This window comes from Siphateles boraxobius, unplaced genomic scaffold, assembly GCF_051911475.1.
Source record: "Siphateles boraxobius isolate OS27281-9 unplaced genomic scaffold, OSU_SipBor_1 9, whole genome shotgun sequence".
In the NCBI taxonomy this organism is placed as follows: Eukaryota; Metazoa; Chordata; class Actinopteri; order Cypriniformes; family Leuciscidae; genus Siphateles; species Siphateles boraxobius.
In genome coordinates, this window is record NW_027509219.1 from 16966579 (window position 1) to 16981081 (window position 14503).

General features: G+C 41.5%; 1 protein-coding gene across 3 annotated transcripts in view; it reads right to left on the reverse strand.

Annotated features, from left to right (window-relative positions):
- ncs1b (neuronal calcium sensor 1b) overlaps positions 1 to 14503 on the reverse strand; it is a 57679-nt gene that overhangs the window by 32420 nt on the left and 10756 nt on the right. For all 3 annotated transcript variants that reach the window (XM_077224483.1, XM_077224481.1, XM_077224482.1), the window contains exon 4: positions 139 to 163. In XM_077224483.1, the coding sequence (XP_077080598.1) occupies positions 139 to 163 (25 nt within the window). The remainder of the gene's footprint in view (positions 1 to 138; positions 164 to 14503) is intronic.

Here is a 14503-nt window from a genome sequence, read left to right on the forward strand (position 1 = left end):
AGGAACTATACAACTACATATATGTGTAGGATGATGAACAAAGGATGAACGAAGGATGGACCATTGATAGACAGACAGACAGACAGATAAACACGTAGAAAGATAGGCAGACACAGAAAGATACATAGATAAACCTACCATTGCTGAACCTCTTTCTCTGTAACTGTAGGGGGAAATAGGAGAAAACACAATTAGCAAATTATTGAATTAAAGGCTAAAGTAAAATACAACAGAATTGTCAGGCAGACATGATCAATATAGTGACTGCCTCATGTGATTAAGCCTGTTTCCTTCTGGAATGCGCAATATTAATACGTTTTACAGTCTCATTTTATAGTTTTTTATTCGCTACTTAAAGGGGAACCACCTTTGCAAGCATGACGTGCAGGGGTGGGAGATCAGTGTCTCTTGGACATGGTGATAACACACTACTAGGGGTGTGTGTAAACAACAACATTACACACTATAGAACATGGGGGGGGGGGGGGTCATAATAAGACCCCTTTAACTGACCATTTAACTGACCAACTATCAGAAGCAAGGGAGGCAAGAAGCAAAGGAGGCAGTGCCTCCTCACAACAAAACTAGACAAAAAAAATTCACAGAACAAACATAAAACAATGCAAATATTATGAAACATGACATTAAAATGTTTATAAATCACTAGTGAAAGCACCGGCTCTCCCCACCAGACCTTTAAAAAATACATCAGCGCTGGTGGGGAAGGCTTATTCGGCGGCGGGGCAGCAAGCCGCGTGCTTGCATACGATGGCTATTATGCAAGCTTATCAGGCTGATCTGCTTAAGGAAGCTAGCGAGCAGGGGGAAATTTCTGTTGAGACGATCAATGAGCTCAGACAGACAGCTGATTTCGCTCTTCGAGCCACCAGGCAGACGGCCAGATCAATCGTCGCTCTATGCCAAAATTGGAGGGACGAGGCGGGGCGCTCTCAGACGCGGTCTTCGCGGGGCAGGGCTGATCTGAGGACAGTCATTGTCGCCAAGAAGGCCGCGTCAAAAAAAAACTGACGCGATCAACGCCAGGACTCTGGGGTTGTTCCCCATCGTTGAAGACTTGAGTACACCTCACAAAACCACGATGCCCTGTCGAGGGACGTTCGCCCCCTCCGAGGAGGGCTGCGGAGTGCTCAGACCAGCTGTTCCCTGCAGGTGCGCCGCTACAGGGCACTGCGTCTGTCACTCGGGATATTCAACCAGAGGCCAGCCTCACAAGGCTGGTTCCCTTAGTAGAGTTTCTGGCGGAATGGAAAATTCTCCCATGTATCTCAGTGGGTCCTGAATACTATGAAGAACGGGTACGCTATTCAGTTCAGAACGCGTCCACCTCGGTTCAGAGGGGTTCTGCCCACAGTGGTGGGCCCCGAGCAGGCTCTGGTGTTAGAACAGGAGGTAAAAACTCTGCTGCTAAAAGGAGCTATAGAGCGGGTTCCTCCCCCCAGCAGGGAGTTAGGATATTTCAGCCGGTACTTCATCGTTCCAAATAAAGATGGGGGGTTGCGTCCCATTTTAGATCTGCGTCTCTTAAATCGCACTGTAGGGAAGCTCAAATTCAAGATGCTCACTCTCAAACAGATTGTGCGACAAATCAGATCCGAGGACTGGTTTGTCATGATAGATCTAAAAGACGCTTACTTCCATGTATCTATCTTCCCTCAACACAGGAAGTTCCTGAGGTTCGCTTTCGGGGGCGAAGCGTACCAATATCGGGTCCTTCCATTCGGCCTAGCATTGTCACCCCGAACATTCACGAAGTGTATGGATGCGACTATAGCCCTCTAAGGCTGCAGGGCATCCGCATCCTGAATTATATCGACGATTGGTTAATTCTAGCTCAATCGCAACAACAGGCGGTTCGGCATCGAGATGTCGTTCTTGCTCACATCAAGAGTTTGGGGTTGAGGCTCAACGCCAAGAAGAGTGTGCTTTCTCCATTACAGAGAACCACTTTTCTCGGTGTAGTGTGGGATTCAACGACGATGCAGGCACAATTGTCACCTGCTCGTATTGCTTCGATTCTCGCCGCAGTAGATCAGGTCAAGCTAGGCCAGTCATCCACTGTAAAACAGTTCCAGAGACTGTTAGGTCTCATGGCAGCTGCGTCCAACGTGATACCTTTTGGCCTCTTGCACATGAGACCGTTACAGTGGTGGCTCAGAACCAAGGGATTCTGCCCGAGGGGAAATCCGCTCCGCATGATCATGACTTCGCGACGGTGTCATCGCGCCCTGTTCATGTGGAAAGACCCTTGGTTTCTGTCCCAAGGTCCTGTGTTGGGAGCTACTTGTCGTCGCGTTATGCTAACGACGGATGACTCTCTCACGGGTTGGGGGGCGATCATGAGTGGTCGCCCAGCTCAGGGTCTGTGGAAGGACCAGCATCGTCTGTGGCACATAAATTGTCTAGAGATGTTGGCAGTGTTTCTGGCTCTGAAACACTTCCTCCCAGACCTAAGGGGCCACCATGTTCTTGTCCGAACAGACAACACATCAGTGGTCTCTTATATCAACCACCAGGGGGGTCTGCGTTCTCGCCCGCTTTACAAACTGGCACGTCAGATCCTTTAAATCAGGGGGCAGACATCCTGTCGAGGCAGGGGCCGAGGCCCGGGGAATAGAGTCTTCAACCCGAGGTGGTGGAGCTCCTATGGGAACATTTCGGTCGTGCCGAGGTAGACCTATTTGCTCCCCGAGAGACATCACACTGTCCACTGTGGTTCTCTCTCAGCCATCCAGCCCCACTGGGGTTGGACGCTATGGTACATCCGTGGCCGAGGTCATGCCTGTACGCATTTCCCCCGATTGCTCTGCTCCCGGGAGTACTGGAGAGGGTTCGCCGGGATGGGCTCAGTCTTCTGCTAGTAGCCCCGTTCTGGCCAGCCCGAGTATTGTTTGCGGACCTAGTGTCTTTCCTCGACGGCTCTTCCCTGGAGATACCGATCAGGAGAGACCTACTCTCTCAGGCGAGTGGCTCGATCCTTCACCCCCGCCCGGAACTATGGAGGCTGTGGGCTTGGCCTCTGAGGGGGCCCACCTCATAGATTCTGGTCTCTCGACTGAGGTCGTTGAGACCATCCTCCAATCAAGAGCTCCCTCCACGAGGAAGTTATATGCCGCGAGGTGGAAACTTTTCACCTCTTGGTGTGGAGAGCGCCAGCAGGACCCAGTTAACAGCCCGGTTGGTACAGTGCTGGAATTCCTGCAGGACCGTCTCTCCACGGGGTTATCCCACTCCACACTGAAGGTGTATGTGACGGCCTTAGCTGCTTACCACGTCCCTTCGAGTGGAGGTTCCCTCGGGAGACACCCACTTATATCTCGCTTCCTTCGTGGCACCTTGAGGCTGAGGCCAGCAGTTCGCACGAGGGTACCATCTTGGGATCTGGCCATTGTCTTAGAAGGTCTCTCCCTAGCTCCTTTCGAGCCCATCGAGGAAGTTTCAGAAAAATGTCTTACTCTTAAGACTATTCTTCTTCTCGCTGTCTCATCTCTAAAAAGAATAGGAGATATTCAAGCACTTTTGGTGGCTCCCTCGTGCCTGGAATTTGCTCCTGGTATGGTTAAGGCCTTTCTCTGTCCGAGACCAGGTTATGTTCCTAAGGTACCAACTACTTTTGTTGGACCTATAGTACTGCAGGCTTTCTGTCCTCCGCCTTTTTTGGCGTCAGACCAGGAGAAACTTAATTTGCTGTGCCCCGTTAGGTCTTTAGATGCGTATGTCCACAGAGCTGCCCTGTGGAGGAAATCGGAACAATTGTTTGTCTGTTTCGGGTCACCTAACAAGGGGCGTCCTGCATCTAAGCAAAGGATGAGCAAGTGGGTGGTCGAGGCCATCTCACTTGCTTACGTTTCGGCCGGTCAGCCTTCGCCTTTGGCTGTACGGGCCCATTCTACCAGGAGCATGGCTGCCTCTAGAGCTCTTCTTTCAGGGGCTTCTCTTCAATATGTTTGTGATGCGGCAGGCTGGTCCTCACCGCACACTTTTGTCAGATTTTATTCTCTTGATGTTAGCTCCACTCCTGGGGCTCAGGTTCTCTTGTCGGCTTGTGTCTCCTAATCACACACGACGGGGACTTGTTCGTATGGGGACCTGGGTATTGCGTTCCCACTGCGATTACACGCAGCGGTAGTCCCTGAAGGGGAACGTCCCGGGTTACGTATAACCCTAGTTCCCCGAGGGGACGGACGCTGCGTGTCCTGCCATTCTCCGCCATCTCCTTGGATCGCTTGCTTCAGTAACATCAGAAGCTGGCGTGCTTGTGATTCTGGGGTGCTTTATAGTTTCCTGGTCAATGACGTCACTCGCCGTGACGCTCATTCTCTCCATTGACTGATTTCATTCATGCTTCAGATGCACTACGCTGGAGGCGTTCCCACTGCGATTACACGCAGCGTCCGTCCCCTCGGGGAACTAGGGTTACATACGTAACCCAGGACGTTTTTCTAAAGTGACATACTAAAAAAGTATCTTGTGGTCCTAGAGTTGTTTCTACTCTTAACAGTGCAACTGGACAGCCGGTAAGTCCATTTTACGTTCTCGGTTCTGTTTTCTGTAAAGTGTGTGGCTGTAGTAGGCACATGACACAGAAGATTGAGAGCAGTAAGCAGTCATTTAATAAATCCAAAAGAAACACAACTCAGCAGATACAGCAAATATGACACAGAACACTGAACAAAGGAAACCCAGGATTCAGTTTACCCGGGGTTTAGACTGACCAGCCTATTTCAAGTGTTAAAAGCCCTCAAGGGTCCTTCTCTAACAAACTTGAAGAGCATGGCTATGCATCCATTTCTATGTGGAAAAACTACTAGATATTTATATGGGTAAAGAAGGACTACTGCAGTTATGCAATTTTTAATCTAAATGGAGAGATAAATACTGTATGTATACAGTAGCCTATTGTATTAGATACATACTAATGCAATCAATTAATCAAAAATGTTATCAAATTAATTATATGCTATTCTTAATGATTCATCAAATCAACCATTATAATCAAAATGAGAACAAATAATCAAATTTTTCAATATTTTTTGAGAAAAGCCCTCTAATGAAGAATAAAGAATAGGTTATTTATTTTCCTATTAACCACTAGATGGCACAAAAACGTGCGTAGCACTACTTTCAAAAACATCCTTTTTTCAAGATGCACATGGAAATTTGGCTGACCCTTGGTGCGATCGCAGACAGCCGTGCAAAGTTTATTTCTGCGCTAATTTGTAGTAGATTTAAGTAGCAAATGAGAATCACAACAATTTTTGAATATATTATGAGACAAAGGTCTTCTTAATGATTTTCAGTTTTGTTCAAGGTAATTAAAGCAATAGTGCTGTGTTAAAGTATGGTACTTAACATAATTTAATGACAGTATATTTATTGTGCAAAAATGAATTATTTATAACTGATTGTTTTGAACAAGTATTAATTTAGACATTATTAAAAACATTTTGTTATCTAAAGTATTTGTATAATACTGCGTGCATTAATCAAAGGCCCTGCCACCTCAGACAGTTATAAGCAAATAATTTACAAACAAAATAAACCACTTTTATGATTTATTTTCACACAAAATCTGTTGCTCCATAAATGTTCAATACAAACATACTGTATATATTTTTCCTGCCATCATGCACTATGGATTGCCCCATTGTACCCTATATGTATGGGTCAGGGTGCATATAATTTTAAATTAATTCAAATTAATAACATTTAATCTACTAAATTAACATATTACATTAACAGGCCCATATTACATTATTTATCGATTAAATCATAATACTGTAGTTTCTTACAAATTAAACAAATTAAAAAGTATTCTTGTTTTCACTTAGCATAATCCTCCTGTTCTCCCGGGGCATCCCACCTCTATAGAACAGGCAAGTATATTTGACTGATTCGGTACAGACGTGGGCAACCTCATAAACAGAGCAGGGATTTGTCAAAAATACACATTCCTTCATGTAACAGATGTCATTCTGGGTAAAGCATTATAAGGAGTAGGCTATATGAAACTGTACCCACACAACCCTAGTGCTGGGATAGCACAGCTGTTGCTGGGAAACAGCAGTAACCTAGAAGCTTGAAAACAATGACCGATAAACGTAACCAACACAATGACACACCACATAGGCAGAAACGGGATGTCAAATCCAGCAGAACATGGGTTTAGTTTAGATCTGCCAAATGCCAAAAAAATTATTCATTTACTTCTTCTGTCATGTTTGACTTGCTATTTAATTGGTTAGGGAATTCATTGTTTGTTGATAATCATTAACTGCAATATATGGCTGTTAATTCCAGAGGCAGGAAAAGCATTTGACGATTTGAGTGGGCAATGTCTGTCTACCTTAGTAGACTGTCTAGTCAAAAGTAATATCAATCGCAATTTGACAGCTCTTTCTTGATTCCTATTTCTAAGAAATACACACCACTGATTCACTTCCAGCTGAAAACTTCATAGGCAGTATAGAGTATCAACCTATTTGTTGACGTAAGCTATTCACTGTGAATGAGACTTCATTTACTAGCCCCATAGGTAAAAAACTAGAAGGACCGACACATTATAAAACTAGAAACTAGAGCAACAAACCAGTGTGAGTGAAGTGTGTGGCAGTCTTTAAGCCTGCCAGGAAACAAAGCTGTGTCCAAGAGTGATTCACATGAGCAACTAAAGGCTGGATTTCAATGAAAAGGGCATACATATATGACATATGTGGGTAAATATGAAACTACCCACCCCGATATCATTAAGTGTTGTTTTTGGATAACCTGAATGGCTTATGAGAACTAAAACCTGGAGAGACATGCTCCAAACAGACGTATACAAAGAGATAGTTGTTGACGAAATGCAAACCATTGAGACAATTTGTGCTTATTCATTTTAGAGGGATCAAAAATCTGAACACAAACTTAGCAGACATCTCAAACTAATTTTGTATGTGTTTTAATGCAGATTGTTATTAGTAGCTTTACATGTTAGTCAGAAGGCCTCTTCCTACCCAAGTGGGCGATCCTTTACCAATTGAAGAAACTATAGAGCCAATACCTTATGCCGTCACTCAATAGTCAGGCCTTGCTGGCCAAATAGTCAGACATGTTTTTGTATAAAGGTTATGTCACTTACACTATTTTCACAATTGCATAATGATTATTCATGAGTTTACACTGCAAAACAACAACAAGCAAATTGGAATTGTTGAGAAAAGCCACAGCCAACTGTGATTTTGGGCAGCAATGACTAGAAATAAGCTCGGCGAAATCCTGCTGGGACTGCTGTAGTCAACAAATGATGCATCTAATGCTGCCCTTAGAAAAATCGACCAGATGGAGGCATTTTAGTTGGATGTTATGCAAACATTGGACTCAAACCTGCCTTGATGTCTTCTTACCAGTATTCTGCCTGAGAAGTCAACATTTTTCAGGTTTCAGACAGCCAATGTGTGAAGACCGTCCTGTGTCACTATCAAACAACAAAAATTTTGCAAGTCTAAAACGTTACACATTTTTAAACGGTTTGCTGAGAGGAAATTGTGTGAACTCATGTTGGATTCTTGTTTTATACCGAAACTAATCAAACAACTGTCCTTCTATTTTATGAATGACTTTTTCTGTTTCTGTAGCTAAACTCTTTTTGTGCTAAGACCACTAATTGCTTGGAAACCACACAGTGGCAAGATCTTTTCAGATATTGTGATGTGCCTCCTTGCAAAATCACAGGAAATCATTGTTGAGGCGGATTGTTCTGATGGGGGTACACAAATCATTTGTATTTCAAGCTTTGGAAAAAGAGATTTAGAAAAGCGTGACGGATAACTAATAAAAATAACAATAACTGTGAGCAATTAAAGGAACAGTTTACCCAAACAATGAAAATACTTTGCAACCCAGTGTGATTTACTTCAGTGGAACACAAAAGGTGACCACTCAATATAATAAAAGCGAATGAGGAAGGACAGAATGAGGAAGGAGGGCTGTCCAGTTCCAAAAGTATTACAAAACATATTTTTTAACTCTTCGATTTGAATTAAAAAGAAAGTATTCTTTTGAATCCAGTTTTTTTAAATTAGAGTTTAATGCAGTTAAAAAAAAATCTCAATCACAAATCTTCTGATTTGAGGACACCTAGGGTATGTTCGCTCACACTTGTAGTTTGACACAAAAAAAGGGGATCAAAGATAAATGTCACAACATAATTGGACAGCTTTTATGATGTGTATGTCAAGACTTACTGAACAGCCAAAACATTACTGTGTGGTATGTTTCTAAAATGCACCAATTCCTCTGTTACACAAACAAATGAAGATCTACTGCAAGGAAACACTGTTCTCACGCCTGAACCGAACTGTAATGGGCAGCATTGCTGATACCATTACTGATGAGAAGATCCTTGAGCATTCTGTCTTTTTTTCGGGCTGCATCTTGTCATCACATCCTGTTTTTGTCATTTAGATGTCTTTGGTCCATGCTGTGTTCATATTTAAGTCAAACTGCAACAGAGAACATTTGAAAATGGACTGAGAACCCCTGAAAATATGGGTCTTTGGTCTGCTTGTTTGGTACACACATGGATTCAGATAGAAGCGTTAACCCTTACTTAAATGCAATCGAAAAAGTTACGTTTTAATCAAACCAAACCTGCCAAGTATGAACACACCCCATAGAATAGGAAATACTTTTAGGGTAGATTTAAGGTCCTTTTGTGTTTTGTTTTGTTTTTTAAGCTTGAGAAGCTTAAGCCAGTCCTTTTTCATTGTTACTGCACAGAAAAGATAGCCTAGAAATCTAGACGCACCCTAGCAGCAGAAAATTTTATTATGCAGCCAGTGTCAGACTCCAAACTCTAGTCAATCTCAATCATGTATAGAGTCGGTAGACGGGCTTAACATAATGACGGCAGAGTTGCAACAGTTCCACATGAATTCCCTGCTACTTGAAAAGAAAAGAAGATTGCTGCTGCTGCTGGCGAACAGAGGTCTTTCAAATCGGCTATGGCCGCGGCTCTGGAAGATTAGGAGTTAAGCTTTTCTTTGAGGAAAGAACAAAGAACGGAACTGAAGTCCGTTGCTCTGACTACGTCACCTTCTTCGTTGCTCTGGTTGGTTGTAGCGCTATCCTATTGCGTGCAGAAGGAATTTGAAAGACAACCATTTATCCCGGCCCTCGGATTGAGCCCTGCCAATGGTGTGTTCCCAGACCCAACAACTTGATGTGTGTCTGGCTTGTCAGGCTACAGAAAAGAGTGACACGTGTATGATTCAAAATGTATTGAATTCAACAGAAGAAGGAATATGAGGTCATATGAGGGCATGAGAGTGAGTAAATGATGATAGAAGAATGTTATTTTGGTTCATTCTGGTAAATTAGTCCTTTAAGAGTTCACACACTCATTTTTCATTTGAACTGTACAGCCACTAAAACTCTGAAGGGAACCTAAAATGTCAATTGTATGCAAATCTCCTAACTGAAAGGGCAAAACTTTAATGGGGCTATTGCACTACTGCTCTAAGCGCTTAAGGATCTCTCAAAAAGGAAGCACTACTGGAGCCTAATACTTCAGTGAGATGTGAGCTGGCAATGAACTGGCTGTGATATAGGCCTTAGTTTAAAATTTGCTTCATTGAATCATTCAGGTCTCTAATGCCCAAGTTCTTTGAAGCTACAATTCTCCATAGAGCTGCTACAATAGCTTACATTTGATCAATACCAAGAGATTTTTCTTCCATGAAATAATGTTACATAACCCGACAGAAGAGATATGCTTCATATTTGTAGTTAAATTCCATGGAAAATCTGTTTTACAACACTGAATAGGAAAGCCAGTGAGCTGATTGATCAAGTTCTTCCTGGCAGAACGAAAATTCTTCTGCCTACATTAAAATCTAGTCTGTATTAATGCACGCTTTCCTTTGCTCTTCGCCACGCAAAAAAGAAAAAGGAAAACTCAATCATGTAGCCCACTCATGAGAAATAAACACTTGCAGCAGCAAGCCTCCACAGCTGTAAAACAAGTTAAGCTGTCCTTTAATTGCCATAAACATATGCAAAATACAGACTTGAAACGGCTGAAACTGTAGATTTAATCAGTCGGTTACATCTGGGATGGAAATGAAGAGAGAGAGAGAGAGAGAGAGAGAGAGAGAGAGAGAGAGAGAGACCGAGGCCAGCTGTTAAATTTGTGTAAAAAAAGTATGGAACTGAGGATTTCAGCTTCTTAAACATGTTTTACATACAATATTTGCTTATTATTAAGCACAGATTTACATGTATATATCATCGTGAATCAATATAAAACAGCTTAGTGGTTTCTTAGTTAAAATGACATTCAGACTAAACTGCGACTACAAAGAGTAAAGACTCCCCAAGTTAAATAGAGATAAGCCAATTTATGTTTAGTGTTCCAATATTCAGAGCGTACTTTATTTTTGCCTTTGTGAAAAAATAAAGCTCTTATCCTCACCAAGGTTACATTTATTTAAACAAAAATCTAATTTATTCATGTGACGGCAAAGGAAAATTTTCATCATTGCATTACTCTTCAGTGTCACATGTTCCTTCAGAAATCATTATAATATGCTGATTTGCAACTCAAAAAACATTTACTATTATTATCAATGTTAAAAACAGTTTGTGATATTTTTGTGGAAACATTAATAATGATACCATTTAAACATTTTGTGGTAAGATTAAAAAAAGAGAGAAATTAATACTTTTATTCATCAAGGATGCATTAAAATGATCAAAAGTGACAGTGTAGACATTTATGTTACAAAAGATTTCCGTTTTAAAAAGTCTTTAATAAATTTAATAAACAAATGTAATAAATGCAAATAAATGCCATTCATTGAACTTTCTATCCATCAAAGAATCCTGAAAAAAGTAACACGTTTTCCAGAAAAATATTAAGCAGCACAACTGATTTTAACATTTATAGTAATAAGCAATGTTTCTTGAGCACCATCAAGGGACAACGAAGACTGTTATGGGCACTAATTCAGCTTTGCAATCACAGGAATAAATTATATTTAAAAATATTAGGCGGTGGAGGCGCACATCACATTCTGGAAACTACTCAATGTAGAGCTTTTTCAAAGATCTTGTGGAATTTATTGAAAGACAGGTTGGCATCCTAATGGATCCCTTGTTTGATGATATTAGGGATTTGCAAACTATTACGAGACCAGTTAATCAACCAAGGCTATGTCCATTAGGTAGAGTTAAAGGAAACATCTTTGCCACTAACGTTCGAGGAATCTGGGGAAACCGAATTGCCACCAAACAATTCTAAAGTGATTCCATTATGTGTGGTGCGCTAAGCATCATGTATTGGAGTACTGTCGACAATTCAAAAGGAAGAAGCAAAGGGAAAATATGGACTTTCTAAAGGAGAAAGAGCTTTGCTTTGGTTGCTTAAGTGCTGGGCACATGAGTCGTAATCGTGGCAAGCGGTTGACTTGTAGGATGTAGTCAGGACCATCCTACTGTGCTTCATGTTGACAGATATACGGCCAATTCAGAGGAGGCTGAGGTATGCAAGTTCTTAGGATCTACCGAAACGTGGTCATACAGGGGCCGGAAAAGATCACTGTCTGTTTTGTATCTTACCAGTTCAAGTCAAGGCCAGTGAAGGAGATCAGACAATCCAGACGTATGCATTCCTGGATCCTGGCAGTTCTGCGACTTTTTGTACTGAAAGTCTTATGCAGCGGCTTAATCTTCTGGTAGAAGAACTCTGTTTCTGTTACAAACTACGGGACAGGAAAGAGTTGTATTAGCATACGCACTCTCAGATTTGGAAGTGTCTGCTATTGATGGTAACATCTTCTATCAGCTTCCACAAACGCTCACACAGAAACAAATGCCTGGAAGTTCTGACAACATTGTGTCTAAAGGAGATTTGTCTAAGTGGCCTTACATAGCAAAGGTTAAAGTTCCCTGCATAATGGCTAACGTTGACTTGTTGATTGGAAACAACACTCCTAAAATGTTGGAGTCTTGGGAAGTCATAAACAGCCATGGTGGGGATGGCCCTTATGCTATGAGAACGGCATTAGGTTGGGCCATTAATGGTCCTTTGCATGCAGGCAGCTTTGAGCCTGAAGACTGTTCTGCAGTGGTTAACAGGATTTATGCGAGTAGATTGGAGGAGATGTTGTTTAAACAATACAACCATGACTTCAATGGGAGATGCAGAAGAGCAAGGATTGTCAAGAGAGGATACAGGTTTTTGGAGATTGCAGAGAGTTCTGCCAAGCTTCAGGACAATCATTATGCCTTGAAGTTGCCATTTAAAAAGGAAAATGTGAATCTTCCTAACTATTTCTCTGTGGCAAAACAGCTGGAAAATTATAAAAATGGTAACAGCGAAGACAAAAGCTCTTCAGAAAAGAAGCATCGAGAGATACAAAAAAAGCAACTTAAGCATAAAGAAAAGCGAAAGGAAGAGAAGTTCCATAGTTCTGATGGGAATATCAAGATAAAGAGAATGGCTTTGTAAGATCACCGTTAACTGTAGTGGAAGAGGATAATGGCTATCATCACTCCATCAAACATGAGAAGTCACTCAAGAGAGAGCAGGATGAAGACGAGTATAAACAAGCCCAAAAAGGTAAACGTGAAGAATGAGAAGAAGAAAAGGACAAAAGAGGAAAAGAAAGACACCACTGGAGGGAAAAAGAAAGCCAAAAAAGATGGTTCCAAATGGAAGTTTCTGGAACATAAAGGTCCTGTGTTATCCCCACCATATGAACCCCTGCCAGGCTATATCAGGTTTTATTATGATGATGATTCACATAAACACAAGGACAAACATAAAGACAAGTGTTATTGACAGGCCTTTAGGAACGCTTTGTTTTTTACACAAGTCTATGGGCTAAGGGGTTTTGTTATAAGCATCATGTGTGTTTATTGTGCTCACTCTTTGTATTTATGTTGTTATGAAAGTGTGTGTCCAGCAGGGTCTCTCTTTGGGTAATTGGTTACTGAGGTGGGAACCTTCCTACTGGTGACAGGTGTTGCTGGAGGGAAGGTGCACATTTTTTTGATCGCTATGCTATCCTACGCTAAGCTATGCTATGCCATGCTGTGCAAGAGGAAATCTGTGCTGGACTGGTGAAGGACTTGCAAGTGTGGATTTACTGACTGTTTGTTGGACTCTTGCTTACCAGAAATGAAGACCAGTCACGGTAAAATAAATCTACAATGTAAGCATATTAACTTGTGTCTGGACATTGCAGTGAATAACAACAACAAGATTGTGCGCGTCCATTAACAAGCACCATCCAGCAGCCCTCAGCTGCTTTAAGTAATAGACTTGGCTGCTTAGAATATTTTAAAATAGAAAATTGTTATTTTAAATTGTAATCATAATTTGCAATATTACTGTACTTTTTGATTTATTTTTTAGATAAATTTTGATCAACATCGTTCTTTCCTGGTCATCCTATACTGCAAAAAAAAGTGTATTTAAAGCCTGAATGTTTCATTCTCAAGCTTTACTTCACCTTCTTTCCGTAGTCACAGACAATAGAGCTAAGGCAATCCTAAAAATACACAATTGAAGACTTCTTTCTGATTAAAATGTAATTTTCAAGCTGAGCACATAGAAACTTGAAAGACACGGAGGAACAAAGGAAAAAGAAACCGATAAAGGTTACAAATGGGGATGGGAAGAAAAAAAGAGGCAAAAGATAAGGGACTGCTAAGGAGAGAGAGGGGTAGGTAAGAGGGATACATGGATAGAAGGAGAAATGCAATGTCCTTCATTGCAAAGCAGAGCTGATAAGGCCTTAATTACAGTATTCCATTCCATGCTCACAGAGAGGCAATTAAATGGGACAGAGCATGACAAGAAATGGGACAGAGCATGACAAGAAAGAAAGAAAGAAAGAAAGAAAGAAAGAAAGAAAGAAAGAAAGAAAGAAAGAAAGAAAGAAAGAAAGAAAGAAAGAAAGAAAGAAAGAAAGAAAGAAAACGAGGGGCATGATGTTCATCCCAGCACGGAGGCACATTTCCCTGCATGCTGCAATTTCCTGCCCAGCGCCTTTCCATGTAGCGCCCACCACTGAGCCCATTTCACAGCACACACCATCATTAGGAAGCCATTGGCTGTCACTTCCCATTCTTTATCTGCATGACTTCAAACCAGCACTGCCTACTTTACGGCATTTAGGCTTTGCATAAGTTTGATAAAAATAGATCTGTTTTATATCAGGCTTCCTAAATCACCTTTAATAAATGAATGTTCAGGTGAGGTATTTGCTATTTGTTTCCCACACACTAAAAAAATATGGGTTGTTTCAACCCATGTTTGGGTCAAATAGGGACAAACCCAACCGTTGGTTTTGTCCACATTTGACCCAATCATGGGTTGAAACAATCCCGGAGTCTTTAGACTCAGTAAAGAAAAATAGAGTTTTAGAATCTTAGATTAATTTTGCTGTAAATCTATGCAAATACTGAGTAACATTCTAAATTTCTATTGAAGCCT